The sequence below is a fragment of the Pholis gunnellus genome (assembly GCF_910591455.1).
Source record: "Pholis gunnellus genome assembly, chromosome: 20".
Lineage (NCBI taxonomy): Eukaryota > Metazoa > Chordata > Actinopteri > Perciformes > Pholidae > Pholis > Pholis gunnellus.
This window is the reverse complement of record NC_136547.1, coordinates 8124962-8148120: the sequence shown is the minus strand read 5'-3', so window position 1 is coordinate 8148120 and position 23159 is coordinate 8124962. Positions and strand designations below refer to the sequence as shown.

At 41.0% G+C, this 23159-nt stretch overlaps 1 protein-coding gene across 1 annotated transcript in view; it reads left to right on the top strand.

The window, feature by feature from the left end:
- The window catches only part of ralyl (RALY RNA binding protein like), a gene marked incomplete at its 3' end in the record, with an annotated part of 46761 nt that extends 33896 nt beyond the window's left edge, over positions 1-12865 (top strand). The window contains exons 2-7 of the mRNA XM_079181490.1: positions 2373-2448; positions 3397-3444; positions 5062-5240; positions 9498-9614; positions 11301-11470; positions 12833-12865. Coding sequence (XP_079037616.1) covers positions 2373-2448; positions 3397-3444; positions 5062-5240; positions 9498-9614; positions 11301-11470; positions 12833-12865 — 623 coding nt within the window. The remainder of the gene's footprint in view (positions 1-2372; positions 2449-3396; positions 3445-5061; positions 5241-9497; positions 9615-11300; positions 11471-12832) is intronic.
- Between the last annotated feature and the right edge of the window lie 10294 nt (positions 12866-23159).

The window sequence follows — 23159 nt, the reverse complement described above, 5'->3', positions numbered from 1 at the left end:
GTAAACATTGTAAACATGGGTTTATGGTCTCGATCTCTAGTGTCAAGTCTTCTCCAATACAGCATGATGTTCATTTAGTAAATTATGGAACATTTAAGAGTAAAATAGGCAATAAAGCTAACGCTACCGGATCCATATACGGCATCCCTGCATCACTCCTCCGCCGTCCAAATATGGTCACTTCCATTCAGCCTTAACGACGGCCGAGACTCCGAAGTGGAGGCTTCAAAACGGCAGTCCTCAAACCAAAGGGTGACGTCACCACGACTTCGTCCACTCCTTATGTACAGTCTATGAAAAAAAAGGCATGTTGTGATTCTGCTAGTCATAAAGCACTTTATCTTTTTCTCACTTCAAGCGATCCCTGTTCTTCAGGATACCATGCATTGTCTGTTTGTTGAGAACGCTCGTGTAGCTCTCACCTCGGATAAGAATGCATCTGCTGCTTTTAATACTTCTACTCACTCCAAGGTGTTATTTTTCTGCACCATTCTCTGCCTGACTTCGTGGATATAGCCTCGTCTCCGCATCCATACATCTCTTTCTTTTCTCTGCCTTTTCAGTGCTTTGCTTTGGTCCAGGTGCTTGCTTTGAAACCACTGGCTCGTCTCCCAGAAGCCACTCACATAGTTCACGAAACACAAGGACCTTGCAGCACCCTTGGCAATGCACAGATAGCGATTTGAAAAATGCAGCATCACTGACTGGCCTGGTCATAAAACTTTTCACCTGATGGTATATATTTTTTTTTACACAAAGGGTGAACAGCCGGCTATAAATCAAGACTCCCACCACATCCAGCTTTTGTTGGACTTTTGGTCGGTATTCTTTTTCATTGTTTTTACGTGTTCAAGGATCCTCTCCTGCCTCGCAACAGGAATTTTCTTTTTGTAATCTTTCCAGTGCACGACAGCAAGGTCTCTCCAGCCTTGCCTCAGAAAATTGACATTAGTGAATGTGTCCCGCAGTGCTGCAGCTTTTACATTTAAAATGTCTCAGGACAAGTTCACGTCCACAATAGAAACAGGACAGAGTTCCAGCAGAGCTCAAATATATATTTTACTCTTTTATTATGTAGTAGTACTTTTATGTTCCCTTTGTGCTCAGTCGGGGCTTTGAGCTGCACTTCAGTACCATCAAGATCATGAAGAAAGGAAGCTGTTCCTCTTTCATTGACACAACTCTCGGCTTTTTAGATTAGATTTCACTGCAGCGAAGACAACATTCATGTTGTTAGTCATTGAATACCTACTAATAATACCCCTCATGCTGTACGGTAATGTTCAGTATGAGAATATTCATGAATTCATATAAATGATTATACTTTACTTCAACCCCCCTACTTAGCATTATTAGTAAATAAACATTTAAGTTATAGTTTAAAACACAATATAATCTCGTAAGCAGATATAAGGGCCATGTTTAAGTATATATCAACCCTTCTTTCTACGAATCATCTTTAACTGTTCTACTTCATAATAACCTATACACCAGAGCTGTAATTATATGAAATGGTATGTGCTTAAACACATTAACAAATCCTTAACAGTGTTTCATAAAACGTACTAACTGCTTATAAATGTGTTCAGCGCTCATAAAGACATAAATTAACTTGAACTTTAAGGTTCATTCTTCACTTCCAAAATTGTAGTTGGGCAAAAGAATTCTTAACTCAATGTCCACTTACTAGATTTATATTGTGGCTTTCAGCCGCATCTCATGGCCTTCATCAGCACATGGAGTTTACGCGGTTGTCATGCAGAATACATGGGATGTATTTATATATGTTAATGTATGATACAATTATAACTAATCCATTAATAGATACAAAAACAAGAAATGAAACTTTAACCACAATTGAATTAGTTTTTTACTTGGTGTTACTTAATTTATGTGATATGAATTCCTCTAAAATATATATATATATATATAAAATTAACAAAGTATTCAAATAGCACATTTTTGGTTTGTTTCTTTGTTGTGGTTTTGTATTTTTTAGGTTCAGTAATATATAATTGAATTGTCCAATATTCAAAAGCTTAGTCATTTCTTAATCTAAAAATACAAAAGTCAAGTCAATGACATCTAGTTATTCAGACCAGATAAAAGTCAAATGATTACGGCCTTTCTTTGCTTCCATAATATTATCAATACAGATGCTTCACATGAGTAGTTAGTGTTTCACAAAAACATGAATAAACACTAATACGTGTTCATGTTCTTACACGCACAATATATTGTGCTACAACCCATTAAATGTATATTTACTGCTTGTAAATAATAAATGAAGTGTCATCAGTAATTCTTTATTCATGTAAAGTCCGCTGTAATGACTGACAAGTGATTTGTCCGTGTGTTTGTGTTTCTTGCAGACATAAACATGGCTGGCGAGCCGAAGCCGTACAGGCCCAAAGCCGGCTCCAAGCGGCCGCTCTCAGCTGTCTACAGGTAAGAGTTGCCCTCCCAACACACACCTTCACATGCAAAGGGTGCAGCCTTTCTTCTTTTGAACCTTGACTTCCTAATTGAGTTTGTAATGCTCTCCGCATTTCTCAGCCATGACCGGATTTTGGCTTGTGAAGCTCAACGGAGATGCTGTTATATAAGCTTCATTAGGCATGACCCTGATTTTCTGGCCCGTACACATCTCCTGGTCACAAACAGATCAAAGCAGTGCTTGTTTACTGCAGTCTAATGTGACGGTGGGGCAGACACGATAATTCACTGGGACACTTTTGTGTGTACTCTGATAGTTCGTCAAATAGCAAAGTATATATTCACACCAATTAACCTCCTTCTGAGTTGTTCGTTTGTTGCATTGCATGTCTAATTTATTAGTTTGTGCTTTGTGTTAGTATTAACCCTCATTTGCATTGTATAGCGACGGCTGAAAACAGCCAGGATGTGATATGGTAATTGTGGAGCAGGAACAGCAGAGGCACGCTACACCACTCTAAACTGAAATACTAATGCAATAACCTCAATTAGAATTCCTGCGAAAATATCAGCAATTTAAAACGGCTTCTTCTTTTCTCCTCTCGTCTTTATTTTATCTCTCTGCCTGAATTATAAATGAGTTGTCATACTGAGCGTGCAGCCTACTTAACATTGATTTTCTTCTCCAAGGTCTAAGAAACAATTTGCCTTTTCATTCTCCGACTGTATTTCCCCTCTGAAACGTCTTTGTTGCTGTGTGGTCTTTGCGTGCCAGCGTGGCTGAGGCTTGCTCTTAACCTGCGGTGACTTTTAAGCAACAACTAGAGCGTGTCCCTTCGAGTCAAAACGGCTTGAGTTTGATCTGCTTACTTTTGACAGATCCAAAATGGCTGCTCTTAATACAAACCCATCTCTTTCTTTATATGTGTCTCTCTGTGTCTCCGTTTGTCTCTCTCATAGCGGTTATGAATTTGACTACGAGTACTACAGGGATGATTTCTACAACAGGTATGTATCATTTACGTCATGTTGTCACATATGAGATTAAACCAGGAAACAACTGATTGTTAGCTCCTGTGATCCCTCGTTACTGGTGCTATGCCTGTCAAGTTTACAATAGGTTCTTGCTTTTAGACAGAGATAGAGGAAAGCAGACTTCGCATATCTAACCAGCAACTAACTTTCGCCAGCAGATTTTAACAAAGTATTGCTGGCTAGCTAGTGAGAACACTGTCCCTTGCTGACTTTTAGATATTTCCAGCTGACTTGATTTAAGTTTGTTCCAGGCCAAAAGTTGTCGTGCTCGCCAGTTGGTAATCCATGTTGACAACAGCATTGCTCTTATTTTCCAGAGTAGAACTATTCTCAGTATTATAAGTATGATAAGAAAAAAACGTAAGGTTAGACTGTCACGTCGTTTTAACATAACCTTGTTTGACTCCTTAGCTTACATACTTTTTGATCATTTTTCCAAAAATGGTTTCGCTTTTGACGTTACAAGAAACAATTAACTGATGTATTTGGCATAACAAACCGCTAACTCAGGGAACCTTTAGCCGGGGTTGCTGAAGTTTAAATCCAATAAAAACAGGACAGAGCTGCTAACCTTTAAGCTAAACTCACAAGCTTCACAGTGGATATGCCAGTTGTGAATGGAGCTTGAATTCACACAAACTGCTGTAGTTAGTTGATGAAGTGCTCCATGGCCATAGTAGTAACGGTTTCTACTGTAGTGACCTAGTTAGCCAGACATGCTAACGATTGCAGGTTGACTCAAGGCAGAGGAACACACTGCTACATTTTTTTCCAGGTTTTGAAAAGGCACCACCCTCCATGTTTTTGACATGCTGAATATTGCTTTTACGAGGCCTATGCATCATGCGGAGAAATCCAAAGCTTGACAGGCCTGGCGTGCCTGGTTGTGGTTGCTTAGCTTTGATTGGACAATGACGGTTTAGGGGAGGGGTTTAGCAGTCAGTAGGTCTTCCCTCTATATTCTTGACTCTTCCTTTATTAAATGTCTCCCTTGTAAGCTGTAATTCACTAAACCTTCCCACAGAGACTGCTTCAAATAGTCAACTTCAAAATGGCTGAATAGATCAAGCATGCAAATTGAATGAAGGAACACTTGTTTTCTCTGTCATGTATCCCGCCAGTGATCTGACTGCTTATCTGTGCAGACATTTTCTAAATGTCAAACTTGTTGAGAGCCGTGACAAACGACTACTGTGGCCGAGCACAGTCAAAGCTGACACCTTCATTTGACATTTAGCACCCTCTTCCTTTCATCCTCTTCACTTCTAGAAGGTTTGGCGACGGGGTTATTTGCATGCAGTCGCACCGAAAAAGAGGGATAGTGGTAGATTTCAACTGTAATGTCTGCCTTTTGTTTAATGTGTGCCGTTTGAGGGAAAGAACCCAAGAGAAATACATAAAAAAAAAAAAATCTACCATGAAATACCATACTGGGAAGAGATAATAAGCTTTAGAAAGAGGTGCTGGTGAAATAAACCGTTAAGCTCTCGATGGACTCTTTCTGAATGCTTCAGGGCCTCTTGTGAAAAACAGTCAAATAAAAGTGTAAGAAGTAAAGTGTAATATTCTATATATTTCTTTTTTCTTGAGGCTTTTTGACTACCACGGCAGAGTGGCCCCCCCACCGAGAGCCGTGATCCCAGTCAAACGCTCCAGGGTGCTCGCTCCCTCCTCCCGCCGCGGGAAGACCTCCTTCCCCATCAAAACAACCTCCTCTTCCTCCTCTTCATCCTCCAGACCTCCCACATCATCCGCCTCCGGGCTCAAACGTACGTACAAATAAGGTGCTTTTTTACTTGTCTTGTGTTCACACGCTGCTATTCAGATTTTACATTAATTCATTTTTTCAACAGAGCACCCTCTAATTACGCTAATGGCATTCTGTCCTTGTCAGAAATAACAAAAAAGACACTGATGGCTTATTGCAGATCTCAAATCCATGATTCTGCTGTGCTACTTACGCCACACCACTACAAAAAAGCTATTTAATTCACTCCAGCAGCTCACAACAAGCCACACCGCAATATAGAGCAAAAACTAAATCACGAACACAAATATAATCCGAGCTTTTGCGTGCGGCACCCATTCAGCAAACAGTGCTATTCCTGTCACCCAGGATCCATCTGGATCTCATCCCGCTCCTTTGATTAACCGTTGATGCATTATAGCGTCCTAAATGTAATTAACGTCAGATTGTGGCCCATCTCTGTGGAGCTGTGGTCAGCTGTGTTTACCTAAACGTTAGACTCTATCCGTAGCTCGTGTAATTGGCTACAGTGTTTATTCCATTGTTGCCTGTCTAGGCCGGTGTTATCAGCGCGAGCAGCTTGGTAGCATCTGTGAGGAGGACCCAGTTGCAGCTGGTATTATAGAGACGGGGATGGGGAGGAGAAAAAAAAGCCCGTCTCTTTTTGGACGGAGTCAATGAATTCTCTGCTCTGTCTAAGCAGTGCTGCTGTATGTTTGGGAGACTAATTTGCCCCTGCCAGTGCTGTGAGAAATCACAGTTTGTATTGACTTTGGCCTAGATAGAGTGGGCGGGTTGGTGCCACTTGGGCTGTACGAGGAATAATTCACTTTAGGAGGGGGGGGGACGGCAGTCGCGTGCATGGATCACGAGGATGGATAGACAGAAGTGTTCTGCACATTAAACCCTCTTTGATGCTCAATGTCGATTGTCAGTTTATGAAAGCGTGATTTATTTGTGTCTATTAAGGAAAGACTTGTTTTGCTGTACTGTGTAAAGTCACGGGCTGCATTGGGAATGGGACACACATGTATTCAATTCTGTATTGCTTAAGATCTTTTAAATTAGGTCATGATTATGATCCGCTCTAAAAGGCAACTTTTCAGAGTTTCACAGTGGTGTTAAGTGATACTGAACTAGAGCTACAACAATAACCAATTAGCTGATAAACAGACAAAAAAATTATACTTAATTAACTATGTTTGGGTTTTGGACAATTGATCGGAAAATTCAAGACATTTGAAAGCATCACCAAGGGCACTAGGAACCTCTTTTGGACATGTTTTCACAATATGATGACCTCTTTCTCACCTTTTCTTCTGTTTTATATGAAATCTTGTTTAAAAAGTCTTGCTGCAGCGATACGAGGAATGAGGCGTCTTTGTCCTTTGAGATGATTTAAAGTTTGTCAAAGTACAATCTTAAATCATGTAACAACCCCCCTACTATTATTCAAATATTGATATGAAACACAAATACATAATGCACAGATGTCTTTTGAATATTATGCATGTCATAAAGATGCTTTAAAAATCATGTTTCGCTGCATTATGTCTTTAAAATCGGCCTCACAGAATCCTCCTCATTTAGAGCCTGTGTTGTATCAGCACCAGCCCCAAAACTCTTTGTCCGGATTAATTATCCCAGGCCAGTGATTCAAGAGAGCCGCACTATCCCTAAGATAAAAAAACGTTGCGGTTCATCGTGAGGTCCTAAAATTAGATACATTACTCATTCCCTAAATCTAATCTAATAACGCTTGTTGAATAGCAATGACATTTCCCCCCTTTTCCTTTAACACAAGCTATTTAAAGATGGCGTGTTGATGAGATGGCGCTGGATTAGGATGTGTACGTTGTCTCTCTGCAGCTTATGTGACTGATAGCACAAAAGGAGAAAACGCCTGGAGGCGCCGATAAATTAAAAACTGTTCCACACTTTCTTATCATCAAAGTAAGCTGCCCTGAGCGAGCTCGGATAATGTTGGAATAAGGAAGTGGGGGTACATGTGCGTGCATTCGTGGATGTCGGCTTGTGCGATACTGAGAAGGCGATAGAGACACTTCAGTGTCGCCCGCCACCGAGATATCATTGTGCATCAACTGGTTTCTCCTTTTTTTTTGGCGCTTCCAGAAAGCTTGATTTTCTGTTTGCATGTAGCTTTGGGGTCGACGGCTGCTTTACAAAACAACACAAGACTCATTCTTGTGATTTCCACGCACACATATGAACTATGTGTTGCCTTCGGCGTGGCATTATATGCCTCCCTTTTGTCCCTCTCTGTCTCTCTCTCTCTCGCACACATTAATCATCCTGCTGCGTTTTAAAGATGTATTATATTGGCAAATACCGTGCAGGGTGCATGCATTGGATCTCACCTGGGTTGTGTTGTTTTTCAGCATGAATTCTTGTGAAAGAAGCTAGATTAGAGCGAGCTAATATGTCGGATTGGTTTTTTTTTTTAAATCATACATTTTCTCTAACCGTTTATGTTTGATGCATTGGTTCAGCTCATACATACGGACATGGGAGGGAATCTGCATTGTGATGTGGTGTGGGTGTAAACATACATCAAAGAAACCCAACTTAAAGAGCCGCATGTAGACATGATAGCAGACAAGCAATGTGTTGATTCTCTGCATGCCTCCTGCGTCCTGATTTTCCGGCTGCAGCTTTACAGGAACTCGTGGGTTTGTTTACCGAGCGCTCATCCGTCCTCTTCCCAGCCCCGACAGACTCTGATAGGTGTCAAAGAGAATTTTATGTTTTCCCCTCAACTTCTGGTGTTTTTTTCTCCGTCCGCTCCAAAAATGACACGTTTCAGCTGCCGAGGGGTTTACGAATGAGATTATCTTACTACTTTAATGGTCTAAATTCTTTAATCTGCTCGGTTCAAGCTGCTAAGGAGCACACCCTCGTTTCAGCAGCCGTGAGACGGGCCAGATTGAATTAATGGTGACATCCTACAGATCCATTTTTATTTTCACTATTCCATATTTGCATATGACACATAAAGGGTAAAACTCAAACTCTTGGCATGATACAGTTACGCCTCATTTACCTAAAGCTCAGATATGTATTGTGGCGCGCACACGGAGTGCGAGACCCACAGCAGCGCAGGAAGAGGAGAGGAATTATTCATAAGGCAGTAAACAGAAGCAGTGGGAGGGCAAACTGTGCCTCCTGTTTCTCATGCCGTACCGTTAGTGAGGCAATGATCAGTTATCGTTGCAGTGAGTGTATGAATTAAAAAAAATGCAATAAAAACATATGATATGATTGTTTTTTAATCCAGTTTAGTGTCCTGAACACAAGTGTCGAGCATCAAAATTAGATTCAGTCTAAAAAGCGCTGCTTTGCATAATGTTACAATACATGCTTGTTGTTTCCTTTTCTACAATAAAACAACCTTTTTGCAAAGCAAAACTAAAATATGTGGGTATTTCAAATAGTCAATGAGATGCTTTTACTCTCCTTTAAATCGTTTAGGATTCCTCCGTCAAATGTTCAGAGTTTCAGTCCGTTTACTGTGCTCCAAGTGTTACATTTGAATATGCTGTTTGGTAATGGTTTATTTTATGGGTTCCCATAATGGTTTACTAATGTCTTGGAAAGAAGTATGTCATTTGGTATAACAGAGATCATATTCTCAGATAGTTGTAGTGAGTTCATTTAAGTCAGAAGACCAACTGGTACTAACAGTACATTCCTGTGACTACACACTGCACCATTTCCTGTGAATCCCTCCTGCAAGTGAAGGAAATCCTCTATATAGAGAAGTAATAACACAATGTAAATGCATTCAATGGCTGCTGCTGAAAAAAATGGAGACTATACTATCAAATAAATACATAAAAAGAAAATCTTAAGGACTTTAACTTCGAGATGAAAGACATTAAACATAAGCACCAATAAAGCAGATGCTATCCTAAAGTGTAAACAATCTAACGCAGACTGAAAGATGGCATACAGTTTGTTCAGATATTGGCATCATTGAGCGAAACTTGAGCAGCACTGCACAGCATGGTGGGCGTAAGCTGTGCACTAATCTTCAAATTGAAAGCAGCAGGTCCACATTTTCAGCAGCATAACTTCGCAGTTGGCCAGATTGAGATGTACTTCCCCGAGGAAAGTGGGAATCAGAGTGATGATACGATATCCAAAACTAAGAGCATTAACGGATGACTGTGTGACGCAGCGTCATTAGAGTGAGTGCACGGATGAAATTAGGACAAACTCAAAGTGGCTCTGAATCCGTGTCTGTATTTCTGTCCCTCAGCGGTGAAGACGGACCAGCTGCAGACCATCAAACGGGAGCTCACTCAGATCAAGCTGAAGATCGACTCTTTGCTGGGACGCCTGGAGAAGATCGAGAAGCAGCAGAGAGCCGAGTCCGGTAAGAAGCCGACCGACGAATCAGAGCTAGGAGGAGGAGAGAAAGGGGGAAAAGGACACCCACCACTGAGGCAGGGAAATTAAGAGCACACGCCGGCCATAAGTCTTTGTGACATTGTGGGAGATAAGAGCAATGGAGCTCTCCATCATAACAGCCGACAGGTGTCAACTTCACGCTGACTCTGTTTATATGGGAGGGCTTTGTAGATGACCTGCACCGCGGGACCGTCTGAGAGCAGTTCTCTGTGAAGGTCACTTAGACTTCATGTTGTGCATTTTACAATATTTCAGCCGGTTGCTCTGGTTTATTCAAACTCTGTCGCTTTTTCTCTTTAACTCCGTGATAGTTGAACACCAGATAAATCATGTATTGGTCATCTTCCAGGCAAACTGTTGTGGGATTTGTTCGAAGAGAGAAATAAAGCTTCTCTAGAAACTAGAACAAACCAATCAAAGGTTTTCTGGTTGGAAAGAGATTGTTTGTATCGAACAACTAGCAGCGAGAGGTACGCATATTTAAAATGTCAACTGATCCTTTTAGCAATTATTGTCACAGTAATTTACCCTTAAAAAATGTTGGTTCCGTAAAGTATTGAATGTGCTGTAAACGGGATAGAAAAGTGAATGTGATTTGGAGCCATGCGTAGCTTATAGCGCTAACTTCTGGCCAAACTGGCCGAGTCTATTCGCCTAATTTGCATTTCTTTTTGCGACATTTTAGATGTTCGCTTTAAATTCACCTGACAAACAAATGAAAACACGGCTAGTGAAGCCAACTGTTGAGGCTCCTGCATATGAAGTAAGTGGAAAGATTGAAATGTGCCTGTGGCAGCTCAAAATGGCACAAATTCCCACAGAGAACCAGATGTGCAAAAATGTTTCAGTTACAAAAGAATAATATGTGTGATAAACGTTGAGAACATGAGTTTCTGCTGAGCTCTGAACTCACAGAAACACTCCTAAAGACACGCTTGGTGTGTCAGTTGCTAGCTCGCTTACAGCTAACATACAGTTGGTGCATTGGCTGTTTGGAGCAAATTAATATAAGCTGTCGATACGATTCGATTCAGCACCAGCAACTACAGTTTTTAGTTTACCTCCACGTCTCTCCTCGCTTCTCCGGAGCAGTCACAAGCCCGGATACACCATGCATCATTCACGGAAATCTTTTTTCTGCAGCCGTGACGTATACAGCTGATGCAGCTGTGCCCCACGTCATATTTAATTGACGTTACTTTAAAAATGACTGCTCCGAGGCAAAGGATGTCTTTTTCGGTTAAAAAGCTGTTCCCTCGACAGTTCTCTCCTTGTGTCTCGTCCTCGCCTCCTTCTCCTGTGGGCGGGACTAAGACATGAGGAAAGGCCTTCTGTCTACACTTTATTCAATCATATACTTATTTGGGTTAAAAAATAGATGCATTGGCTTACAGTTATGCTCGTCTGTACTGTTATGTGTAGAACTAGAATGAATTAGTTGTTGACGGTGTGTATGTCATTTGGTCACTCGTTGAGGTTAAACCACGTCTGTCCAGCTGAACGTATGGAGCAGCACAGACTCTACTGTTCACTAGTGGGGACAACACTTTGCTTTGTTTCTGCACAGATTTTGGTAAACAGCCAACCAAACCTTTTTACTGCCATGTGAAGCAAAGAAAAACAATTCTCTGTGCCCTTCTTCCTCACTCAGAAGCTCAGAGAAAGTACGAGGACAACTGTGACTCCCTGCATGAGGAGTCCGTGTCAGAGACGGCGGAAAACTCTGGGGAGGACGCGGGCGACGGGGCGCTGGACGTGGAGGCGGGAGAGATGACCGACGGGGGCGAGGACGACTACGACGAGGAGGGAAACCACCATCTGGTAAGAGAAAAAAACGGCCTGACAGGCCTGACAGGGAGGGAGAGAGCAATGCACTTTGGGAGATCTCAAGTGGGCAGACAGTCTTCCCCTCTGAAAGTTAATTTTCGAGAATTATTCATGGCCACAGATCTGAGGGAGCGGGGAGCTTCACATGAGTGAATGGTGAGAGCGCCCGGACTGACAGTTTCTCCCTGTCGACCCCGGCTCAAACAGTGGAAGCAAGGCTCTTCACACACACACACACACACATACGTACAGGCTATAATTAATTAGCAGAGGGCTCAATATGCTAAGACGAGCGTTTAAGACCAGACCTGCATGGACTGCTGTGAATAGAAGTAGAACAGTATGTAAAAGGTTTCCCTGAGAAGGTACAGCCCGTATAATAGAGAATGATCTAACCTACGAAACATCATTAAATAAAAAGAGCCGTCTGCTAAATAGTACGATGGAACCAGGAGAAGTAACAGTCGAATACTGTAATCTATTATCATTAATGTGATCTAATATTTGTTCGTAGACTAATTCTTGCCACCATGCTTGGTGTGACGACACTAAAATCATTCATACTGTTCTGGATTGTTGTTGTTTTTTGCCCAATATTTGTGGCTTAAAAAAAAAAAACGTGGACTTTTGGGTAGTCACCTTAAAAAAAATGTGACAATTTATTTTGAGATGATTTGATATTTCATCCAAGGCTGCAATTAACTTTGATAATCCCCAAAACATTGAATATGAATGCCGCTGAAGCATCTCAACCAAAAGAGCTAATCACTCTCGTCTTTACACCGTTGTGTTGTCTGCCCTTTCAACTTTATTAAATAATGTTTTAGCTTCATGAAAAGATATCTGCACGCTGAAGGCTCCGTATTATACAGCAGTTAAAACATAATTTTAATAATAACATAATGTTTTTTTCAAAAGTAAACCTTGCGGCCGCTCCGTTTCATTTCAACACCGCACAGCTTTTCAAGTTCAAGCACCGAGATCAAAGTAATCGTCCTCGGCCTCATCTGGGTTGGGTTGTGCGGCGTGGCCGTGCTTTAGAACATGCTTTCTCCATTACGCCGTCTGTTAAACAGGCGAGCATGGCCGTGCGTTCCTCGATGAAAGCTCGGTGCCCCTCTGCTAATGGAACACATTATTTTCCGGAGACATGGCGGAGGTGATTTATTTGTTTCCGGAAGGTCACATTGATCACAGGTCGTGATAACGCACCACAAAAGGCGGCTGGCACGGCTGCTCCTGTTGAGCGTTCATCAGCGCTGACCTTTGGAAAAGATTAAATACAACCTGTGTGCTCAGTTTTAAAAACGCCGAATCCTACCCATGATTTCAACCCTCTCTCTCTCTCCTTTCCAGATAGAGAACCATGTATCGGATATCGACAACTGAGATCAGGTAAGGATGAATCCATTCCAGCATGTGTGATCTTATTGTAAAAAGACTGCTAAAGGTCCTGGAGGCTCTTGCAGCTAGTCTCCATTTAAGGCCTTACACCCAGTCCTCATTAAACGCCTTATCCGCCCAGCTGTGTCTTGAGCATCTCTAAACATTCGTTAGTCATCTCCTAAATCACAAGCTCTATGACATTTAGAGGACCAGCTCCACTGAAGTGCGTCTAATGCCAAATCCAACAGAAGGAGCAATGATGGCATTCCAATGGGCCAGAACTGCCCATAAACAATATTCATCTAATTGAATTGTGTGGAAGGGGGTATGAATGTGGAGGCCTAAGGTAAAGAGTTTGCTGCCAGAGAGCGGGGTAATGATGCAGTCACATCCTCGGTGCTCAGCTGTGTTTATGAGTCGCACGCTGTTGATGTTAACGTTGGGTTAAGATGTCTTCTTTTGCTGCTGGGCGAGCAAAGGAAAATCCAGAAAGTGGCAGTGATCATTTTGCCACCATTTTGATTTGAGTCTTTTGACAAAAATGTATATCAGATTTGTCATTATACTGTTAGACCTGTTTCATGCTTCCTGCAGTTTAAATTGGCATTCGCATTTGCGTAAAAACAAACCAAAAGCGTATTTGAACGTGTCGCATTAGCGAGTTTGACCGTGGGGTCGTGGGAAGACGTAGATACTAACAACGTTTCACTAACTATGGTAGAAAATATCAACTATTGCTGCTTTATAAATGCGGAAGTCCCAGATACTGTCTGGTACCATAACATCATCCAGAGGTCTGTCTTCACTGTAGCTATCAAGCCACACCTCGGCTGTTTTCTTACAGCGGTATGAACCCAACATAAACAGATTTGCTGTTATTAAAAGTCTGAATTCAAGCTTTGTTTGGTCTGTCAGCAAGACGACAAACTTTTAAAATGCTTTCTTTCTGAATGAGGTTCAGATCTATCAGTGCTAGGTATGCTAACGTTGTAGCAGCTCCATCAACACTCAAAATAACGTCATCTAGGCAAAAAGTACGACACCGTCATTATTGTTTGTAACATAGACGGTCTATGGTTTATACTCATACATTTATACACAGTTTACAGATATCACATGCTGTCGTGGAGCTCTGAGTGACCACAGATGGCTACAGGTTGGTGTGAACACAACATTAAAGCTTTGATTTTATTTGGAACAAGATGAATCTATGTCTCGTCTCTGACAGAAAGCCAATAAGTGTATTTCTCAAAAATGTCGAACTGTTCCTTCAAGATGAAATGCTATATAACTGCAGTGAACAAAAAGAAGATTTAGATGGTTGACAGCACGTATCAATAACCTGTAAACACCAAAGACCAGCTGAAAGTATTAACATTACATTTACAGCCCCTGTAAGCTTATCTTTTTCTAAAAGTTTGCACGCTGCCTTGGATCTTTTCATATCCAAGCTGTTGAGTTGCCGCTTCTTTTTCATTTCTAGTGGGATTATGGATGAATTTATTCCATAAATCTTTTTACCTTCAAAGAACTGCCAGCTGCTCTAAAGTTTTTTTTTTTGTGTACATAAGCAAAAATGTCCACAGCTTCCTTTTTCCCCATCTGCCTGTCCAAACGTTTGGTGTCCCAGTTCTATCCACATCTTAAGATGTTACACTTCAGTTTTTCCATTTCCTCTCCACATTTCATCCTTACAGCACATACATCGAACGACCTGAAAATCCCACTCGGAGAATATGTGAATGTTTTGCTCGCTTGCCTATAGCGAGGATAGAAAATCCCAGTGAGAAGAACCTCAATAAGTCGTGTCCAGAGGGATTAGAGAGGCAGCTTCTGGGGCGACCACAAAATATTTCTGTACTTCCCAAGATATTTCTGAGGCCATTCAAAGTGGACAAGCTTTAAAAGTCTGCCTAATCCTCATCAGATTTACAGCATTATAAATAGCCACCGATGTTTGAGGAGCAGGCGGCCCTATAATGTGTTTTCTCCTTCATCCCTTCAGGAGGAGGCAGCAGACACCCCCGGTCAGTGGTATTAGAATTCATCATCACCTTCAAGAGACAGAAAAGGATCTCTGAAGGATCAAGACTCTCATTCAGGACTGTAAGTTGCGTTCAAGAGATGCTGAATCACATTTAGACGCCCCAACTGTGTGCAGCACAAAACGAACGTGATGTGCTCTCTAAAGAAAATGTATTCAAGACCCATTTTAATGCATCGGCCTCATGGGTATTCTGTGCAACTTATATTTCATTGCAAGAGGCTGACAGTATCATGTGCTAATCCTGTTTGTGAAAAAAATAAAACAGAAGGGAATGAAATAAAGGCATTTATTCTGATTTATAAATTAAATTACGTGGGAAGAGGGGAACATGACATTGATCCACCGTTGCTGCTTTGATGAAATGTGTTTGCAGTGTAATTTCTCCGTTTTTTTTTCCTATGAATTTTATGTTCAAAAATCAAATGAATAAAGGAACAGTCAGAACAATCTGCGACCGCAGAATGATATTCACAAAAAAAAAAAAAAAACGAATGGTGGTTTTCGGATTTGACTCAGAAGCCAATATCTGCGAGCATAACTTTACCCAGCTTTATCCATTTGTCACACAAACTGTTCCATCATGTATTCCAACTCCTGCCAAGTTCCAGAAGCAGAAAGGGCTTCCTGTGGTCCAGAGCCAACACTGGCACAGGCCTCCTGCCGGGGAGCAGGGCCCTGACGTCTCAATGTGCTCCTCCCCGCTCAGCCTGTGCATCCCGACATGGACCGCTGCTGCTCGGGAGCCAACGCCCTTTCCCCTTCCACTGCTACCGCCCTCTGCATTCTGCATTGATTCCGTCTCATGTAGGCAAGAGAGCGAGCCAAGGTTTTTTTGAGTTGAGATGCCTCGATATTATCGATGTGATCTGTGATTCAGATCGCTAATAATTTAACATGACACAATGGCTTGCGCAGCCTTAAAACAACCATAAATAAGTGGTGAGAAAATGAAAAAACCCTCTTTTAATAGAATGCCCCTAAATGTAAATAATAAAGTAAAGTACAGACTGTGGAAAGATCTGAACTGGCCAGAGTTGGATGATTTTGGTGCATTTTACTAACATGATGATGTTGTACATGATTTCTACTGGTTCATATGTGTTACATTGTGCAAACACTTCAAATGCAGCTTCAGCTGAGCGATTTCAATGAACCCGACTATAAATATATAGCTGCAAAGTGAATCACGTCACCAATTCCCCCCAATATGTAAAATTTAATAAATAAATTTCCTCCAAACAATGACAGAGGCCTGTTTGTAGTCTCAAGCTTTTTCTTGGTAGAAAGCCTCAGAAGGAGGCAGGTGGTTGGATCTACAGCTAACGTGGGCCAGGTGTGCCAGCTGACGGTCAGCAGCAACAATTAAGGTGATGATGCGTATCAGCTGGCACACCTGCTATATATATTAGCTGGAGATGAGGCTGTCAGCATAAATGGCAGGATCTAGAGATGCTGGTGGGCCAGCGACATTCATCACAGCTGTCAATGAAGCAGCTTCTTCTCAAACACTCTGCTGTCATTAACCGCTGCCTGTGTCCTTGCACTCACTGCAACCCGATATTGTCTCTGCTCCTCTGCTGCTTGTAAAACCGAAATGTTTTCTTCTTCTTTCAATTTGTGCTCAGAAGCATTAAGGCGTGTTTTTAAAGACGGAGAGCAGACAGGCCTCCTGTCATTGGACAAAATACTTACCGATTATCGGTAGAAGTCCTGAATTGATGTTAAAGTTGATCAGTTCATGTCATTCAGCGCTGTTGTTACTTTAATTAAGGAGTTGTTTCACCCAAAATGCAAAAAAATAAAAGCAAAGGCTATTGGGTGTCTAGTTGAACAATTTTATTCGTACATGTTTTGAGATGTGGGCCGTGGAGACTCTGGTGTAATTAAGGTCAAATAGATTTGATTTGTGGTGCTTGAAGCATTAAAAATGGCATTTGAAGAATTCAACCGCAGTGTTTCTTTTCTTGCACAATTCAGTCCAGTCAGAAATGTTGGCATTGGACATTCCTGTAAACAAGCGATACTGTGAATGTGGACTTTTTGCATTCAGGCAGATCAAGTGTTAGTGGAAGTTTCGTGGTATAATAACGAGTATTAAAAGCGTGAAAGTCCACAAAAGGCGAGTCGGAGTGGTGGAAACAAACAGGACTTTCATAAGTTAACGTTTGTTACGTAAGACACTCCACTAAGGTCGGTTGTTATTGATTTACTCTGTTAAGTTGTTGTTTGAAGATGCTTTTTCTAAACGTAAGTAGTTCTGTTGCCTAAACCATTCCAATCATTTAACAGCTTGTCCTTGTTGCTTTTCTGTAAGCGTGATAACGGCTGATATGAAACTTAATTTTGGTTCAGAAATGTCGACATCCGTGGTTTGATGAAACGTGCAATGCCAACATGTTTTTCTTTTTGGTTATTGGATTTCTTAATTACTCTGGGAGATGCTCACATGCTCTGTAGACATTTGGATAGAAAAATGGATCCCGTCCAAAATGTGGATTAATAACCTGGATAATGGTGTTTTGTTTATGTGTAATTGTTCAACGTTTCGAACACAATGAACAGAAGTCTATTCACCCTTATTATCACAAAAGCTGGGCAAATGAAACCAAACCAGCAGGGGTCATTAAGGAAATATTGTTTTGCGATTTGGTTGGAATGACCCTTTAAACCGAGAATTAATTAAATGTGAAGGAAAGGTCGCCTTGCACAATTTCATGAACACAACAATCAAACCCGGCAGTTCTGCCTGAAAAAAAATGAAATAAAAAGTCTGTCCAGCAGCTCCTTCAACATAAGTGTCTGGTGAATGATGATGATGTGTAATATTTAGCACTATTTTTGTACACAAAAACATGTTTAAGGGAAATGGCTCTGCTACATGTTTATCTTTTTTGCTGGTAGCCTGTTATTTAATAAGGTGATGTGTCAAATATTCTAAAAAGAAACCCTCATTGCTTTTAACTGTTGTAATTTATCTGGGTCACTTTAAAACATTTCTGGCTCGACATTCACTTTTAGTTTGCCCTGTAAATAGTCCTCATGTTTATTTCAAACACTAATCGACTGAAAGAGACGTTTAAAACAAAGCGGGAAAAAAGGTATACTGACAGTTTGTTGGGGTCGTTGCAGGTTTTAACCACAATTGTAGTGCAACTGACAACTGTTGTATAGAAATGTACATTTTTTTGTAAAGATATTTTTATCAAAAGGCATGTTTACTGTAACTTTGTATTTTCAGTTCATGTATAAAAAAAACCCGGTATATTCCAAAACTGTTGTAAGGCTAGAAAACCCATCGTCATTGTAGATAAATATTTGTGTTCTTATCAATCAATAAAATGTTTGTGTCATATGTTTAACTAGTCAAATGTTTCAATGACCAACACTTTATTTTACAAATAAATATGAACTGAAGGACAAAGAAACCTTTTGGCTTCATTGTAAAGTACATAAAGAGCAGACGTGATAACTGCTCGCAGGTTGTTGACAGACGTATGTGTAAATGTTTGGTGCGTCATTAAGGCGTGCCTCGTAAAAAATCCATCCTCTCCTCTCATTACCAGGCATCTTCTGTCAACACAGACTGCTGATTTAATTATGATTTATATAGTTTAGCATGCAGGGCGCTTGCCATCAAGATGACACGTTAACAAGTTACACGGCAGAGTGTTTGAAAGCACGTCAAATTAACGTCAGTCAGCAGGGAAGTGGACACCATAACGGCAGCTTGTCATCTGGCTTTTTTTCCCACTAATGGCACCGGTCTCACTGGCTGCCACTTGATATCACTGTGTGCTTTTAACTGCGAGTCTTTTTCTAATACGATGTGTGCAGCATGTCCGGCTGTGGCAGGTCATTCTACACCTGACTGACTGTGGATGATAGGAATACATCAATCAAATCAATCAGTGTCTATCAACTTGCCCTTCTTGGCCAAATGTACATTCAATTGTTTTTGTTAATTGAATTTCCCGTTAACCAGAACAAATGTTTTTGCAGTGCTCTTGAACGAACCTATAAGGGATATTTGCCCCAGTATTTACATGTGTGACAGTGTAGAAGGATTTATGAAATAAAACTAAAAGAAAAACATCAACTATCTTCATGTTGTTGCTAAACCATTATTAGTTCATGTATTTTTTAAATGCACTGAAATGTAGCTTCTTACTGCTAGTGAAGGGATCCCACATGAACCAGACTGTTCATGGCTATACCCATGAAAAGCAATTTGTATTAAACTCACAAAATCATGTTGTATGTATATCATACACACAAATGTTAAGCAGGAATAATAAAGAGCGACAAACTCCATGTAGGGAGGAGGTCGGGGTGGATCCAAAAACACCAGACTATCACCCAGGAGACCATCGTTTGTGTCCCGTGTGAAACCAGAAATCAGTGTTGATTTATTTGTCACGTAACTTTCTTACTTAATGTCATTATTTAAACCCCAAATATGATCTTTTCCAAAACCACACCAAGTACTTTGTTGCCTAATCTCAAAGCTATTCTACAAAGAATTTACATTTTTGTGTTGGCGGTAGTGTTCCGTAAATAAATAATCTAAATGTTTTTTTAGACATTATTAGCGTACTTAGTCATGAACGTTTAATATTAAAACAAAGATTTCAACACAAGTTTTCAGGGGCTTTCACAGGACAACAATAGTCAAACCTTCCACAAAGATTTGCAATCGTGTCTCTCTTGACAGTCAGTACAGTAGTTATGGGGGGAAATGATCGTGGTGTAAATATGTAAATGACGAAGATTTATGAAACCACAAAGTGATCGTTCCTTGACATACAGGCCTTATGAAAATGTTTTTGACAGTTTAACCAAAATGCAGAAAGATTTAAAGTGAGATTTGTATTTATCGTGCACAGAAATACAGTTATTGGTTTCCACCTTTAAAAGAAGATCAGAGTCCAGGATCACCTTCATCACACAAGTGCTGGAGAATCACTGCCACGCTTTATGACCCTTATGCAGGACACACGGGACTTGTCCTCTGGTGGAGCAGCCGTCTCCAAAGTCATTACACTTGCCCTCGGTCCGATTAAGGAACAGTCCAATGCCTGTGCTTCACTTGGGAACACACAACGTGATCGAGAGGCTGATTGTGACCCTGATTCGGCCTTTGCTTTAAAGACCGCGCAGAGTGTGCACTTTACTGTGCAGAAGTCAGCAGAGCAGCGTGCACAATCAGCCGACATTCTCCAGAGCTGTGAATTCAACAGCTGGGACCAACATTGTTCTGGTGAATAGCAACGTCCACTGAAGTCTCTGTTGTGCGAGTCGGTTTGATGTGTGACGCACAGCATTTTCACAGTTGGGTGGATTGTTATGGTCCACGTGGACTCTTCTGTTTTGATTGAGTCTCCTCCTGAAAATCAGTTCTTCACCATTTTGGACAACGCCTTCACTTCATATAAGAAATAGATTTATGCTGGATGTTTTCAAAACATCAGGTGCTTTGCAGAGGATCAAAACCAGAATAAAATCCTAAACTCAACAGCTGCTGCAATAAAAACAAGAACCATTAGGAGACAGGAAGCCAAAAGCAACAATAAAGCTCCTGACTTTAAAGCCAATCCTTTCATAAATGAGGGTTTATAGTGACTTTAAGGAACCAGTCTGAGCTCTGCAGGGTTTTGTGTGTGTTCATTATAGAGACTACAGCATTAATGTCCTTGAAAGGTTTCAGTATGTCACTTCCACTCTGTTAGCCAGTCTGTAAAGGTAGCTGGGCGGCAACAGATGGCAGCTTTAAAGCCACAGTAAAAGGTAACGCAGTAAGGTTAATGAGGGCCAACTACAATGCCACACACAATTAGCCCGCGGTATCAAGTCCGCAGCACCAGTGGCTGGCATGATTGCACACAGCTGTTTCCGTTTGACCCACATATGAGAACACGTTTCACCCCTTTTGCTTAATGCACTGCAGTTTATTCATATATACAGAAATGACTGAAGCTGCTGAAGCGAAGATATTCAGCCGTGATAGTGAGCCCGAGGATGAAAGCGACTACACGATTTCACTTCACACAGGAGCCGTTAAGCCTCTGCAATATTGAATTTTTTAACTTTCACAGCTGTGGAAATAAAAAAATGTATTAAAATGATTGCTGCTGCTGGCCAGTTGGTCATCTCAGTAAATGTGAACATATAAATGTAAACCTTTTTTTCTTTTTTTTTTATTTCAACAAATTTAGACTCAATCTGGCCCACAACCATCAGCTCGCATGTGTTTATAGCAGCTGACAGATTCAATTCACTCATTTCTGCTTGTTTCTCTCCCGGGAAATAATCGATTAGTCAGTTAGCGCTCACACATAGATTTGCATCTTTGAATCATCATATGGATTACTGTGGTGGAAAATAAATAAAATAAACCTCATTTGGAGCCAAATTTACAGCAGAAGCAGCGTTTGGAAATAACTCACGCCCCATCTTAACCATGTATTATAATTTGTATCTCTGTGTGTGTTTCCTCAGTTAAAGTTGAAAAAAAAAAAACACGTACATTTTTAAACACTTATGCTGTATTACATTTCACAAGTTGGAGAGCATTTGCTTTATTGGAAATATTCAAATCCGCAGCTCGCCGCACAAATCTTAATTAACATTTTTATTATATTAGCTCAGGGGCGCAAGATGAGCGTATTTTCCACGTCTGATTTGAAAAATATTTAAATGAATCTACATGTGTTGCCAATAACCTGAGTGTCAAGCTGCAAAATAAGAATGAAGAGTCTCGATTTTCATCTCTGCAGAGGCTTTAATGGAATCGGCAGAGAATTTATGGGTGCAGTGACGGATGGGGTGTTGCAAAGTCATTACGTTCGGTTAGAGGCCAGAAGGCTAATGTTAGCCTTTAGCTCTTCATGGTGAACAATATCAGCCTTTTTTTAGATGGTGTGAAATATGCAGTCGGATTATTAATTTGATGTGGTGATTACACACTCGGATGGTCACAACTATTCTGCTCACCTAACCTAAACAGATATGTACATGCAAGATGTAAATGCAGCTCCTTGGTGAGAGCATTTCAATGCTGCAGTGCAGCTTCCCAAATATTATCAATTAGTAACATTGCCAGTGCAATTGTATGCCTATTGGATGATGACACATTGATTCAGGAGCGGGGGAAGAACAATCCCTCCTCCCGTCCCCGAGCTGCGAATGCCATCAGGTTTTTTAGATGACATCCATCACGTGGCAGTTTAAGATTGAAAACAAGTCACGGTGATGTATATAGGAAGGTAGAGCGGAGAGCAGAGTGATTGTAAAGGTTAATCCTGTTAAATCTCAACCTGAAATAGACAGCCTGACTGCGTGTGGGGTTCGGATTTGCCGTTTCAGCAGAAATTAAATGTCACAAGACTGAAAAGCTGGAAGTTTGAAGGAGTGGAAGTAGTAGGACCTGGAAGCTTCAAGAAAATAGAATATAAACTTTAATCAGTTTTTAAATTCAAACTAAAACCAACATCACATTGAATCAATTTCTTAGAGCAAATGGAACAGAAAACATTCAGCAAATTGGTGATTACTGCAGGGCTACTGTATTTTCTAGACATTTCTGTTTTGTCTGTTTTTGTAAGACACTAGAAAAGGAACTGCAAAGTCGTGCAATATTTCTCTCATCATCACCAGCGACAGCTTTCACATTACATCGACTCATTGTTGGTGCAAAGAAATACAATAATATAGAATATGTTACTGTGTTTACAGTGCTAGTAGTGGAATTCTTAGTCAAACATGAAAGGAAAGTAAAAACTTAAGAAGCCAGGGCAAAAACTGCAAAGAGGATGAAACGCATCTCCTCATGCAGCGGAAGGTCTGACTGCTGGAAACAAGAAGGGAGTAATCCTCGTCACCTCTGCAGCTGTGTGGGCTGAGTTATCCCTTCAGTTCTGCTCTGAATCAACAAAACAGTTTAGTCCAAAAGTAAAGTCACTGTACGGATACGAGAGAGGCGACACATTTATCTCTGTTTTCCAGAGCAACACATTAGGAATCACTGACTTGAGAGAGGGTGAGACAGGCGGGCAGACAGGACGAGATAAAGGGAGAGGATGCATTTTGAGTGATCTCTTTTGAAGCGGCGTGTTCTGTTTTTTTATTTATTTTTTTTGCTACATGCCTTCAAGGTGTCACTTCATAATTGAATCCCCTCTCCTTTGTGATGCTGCAGCCTGAGGACGGCGACGTGAACACCTCCAGGGCCCGCAGGCCATGGTCCCCCCCTCC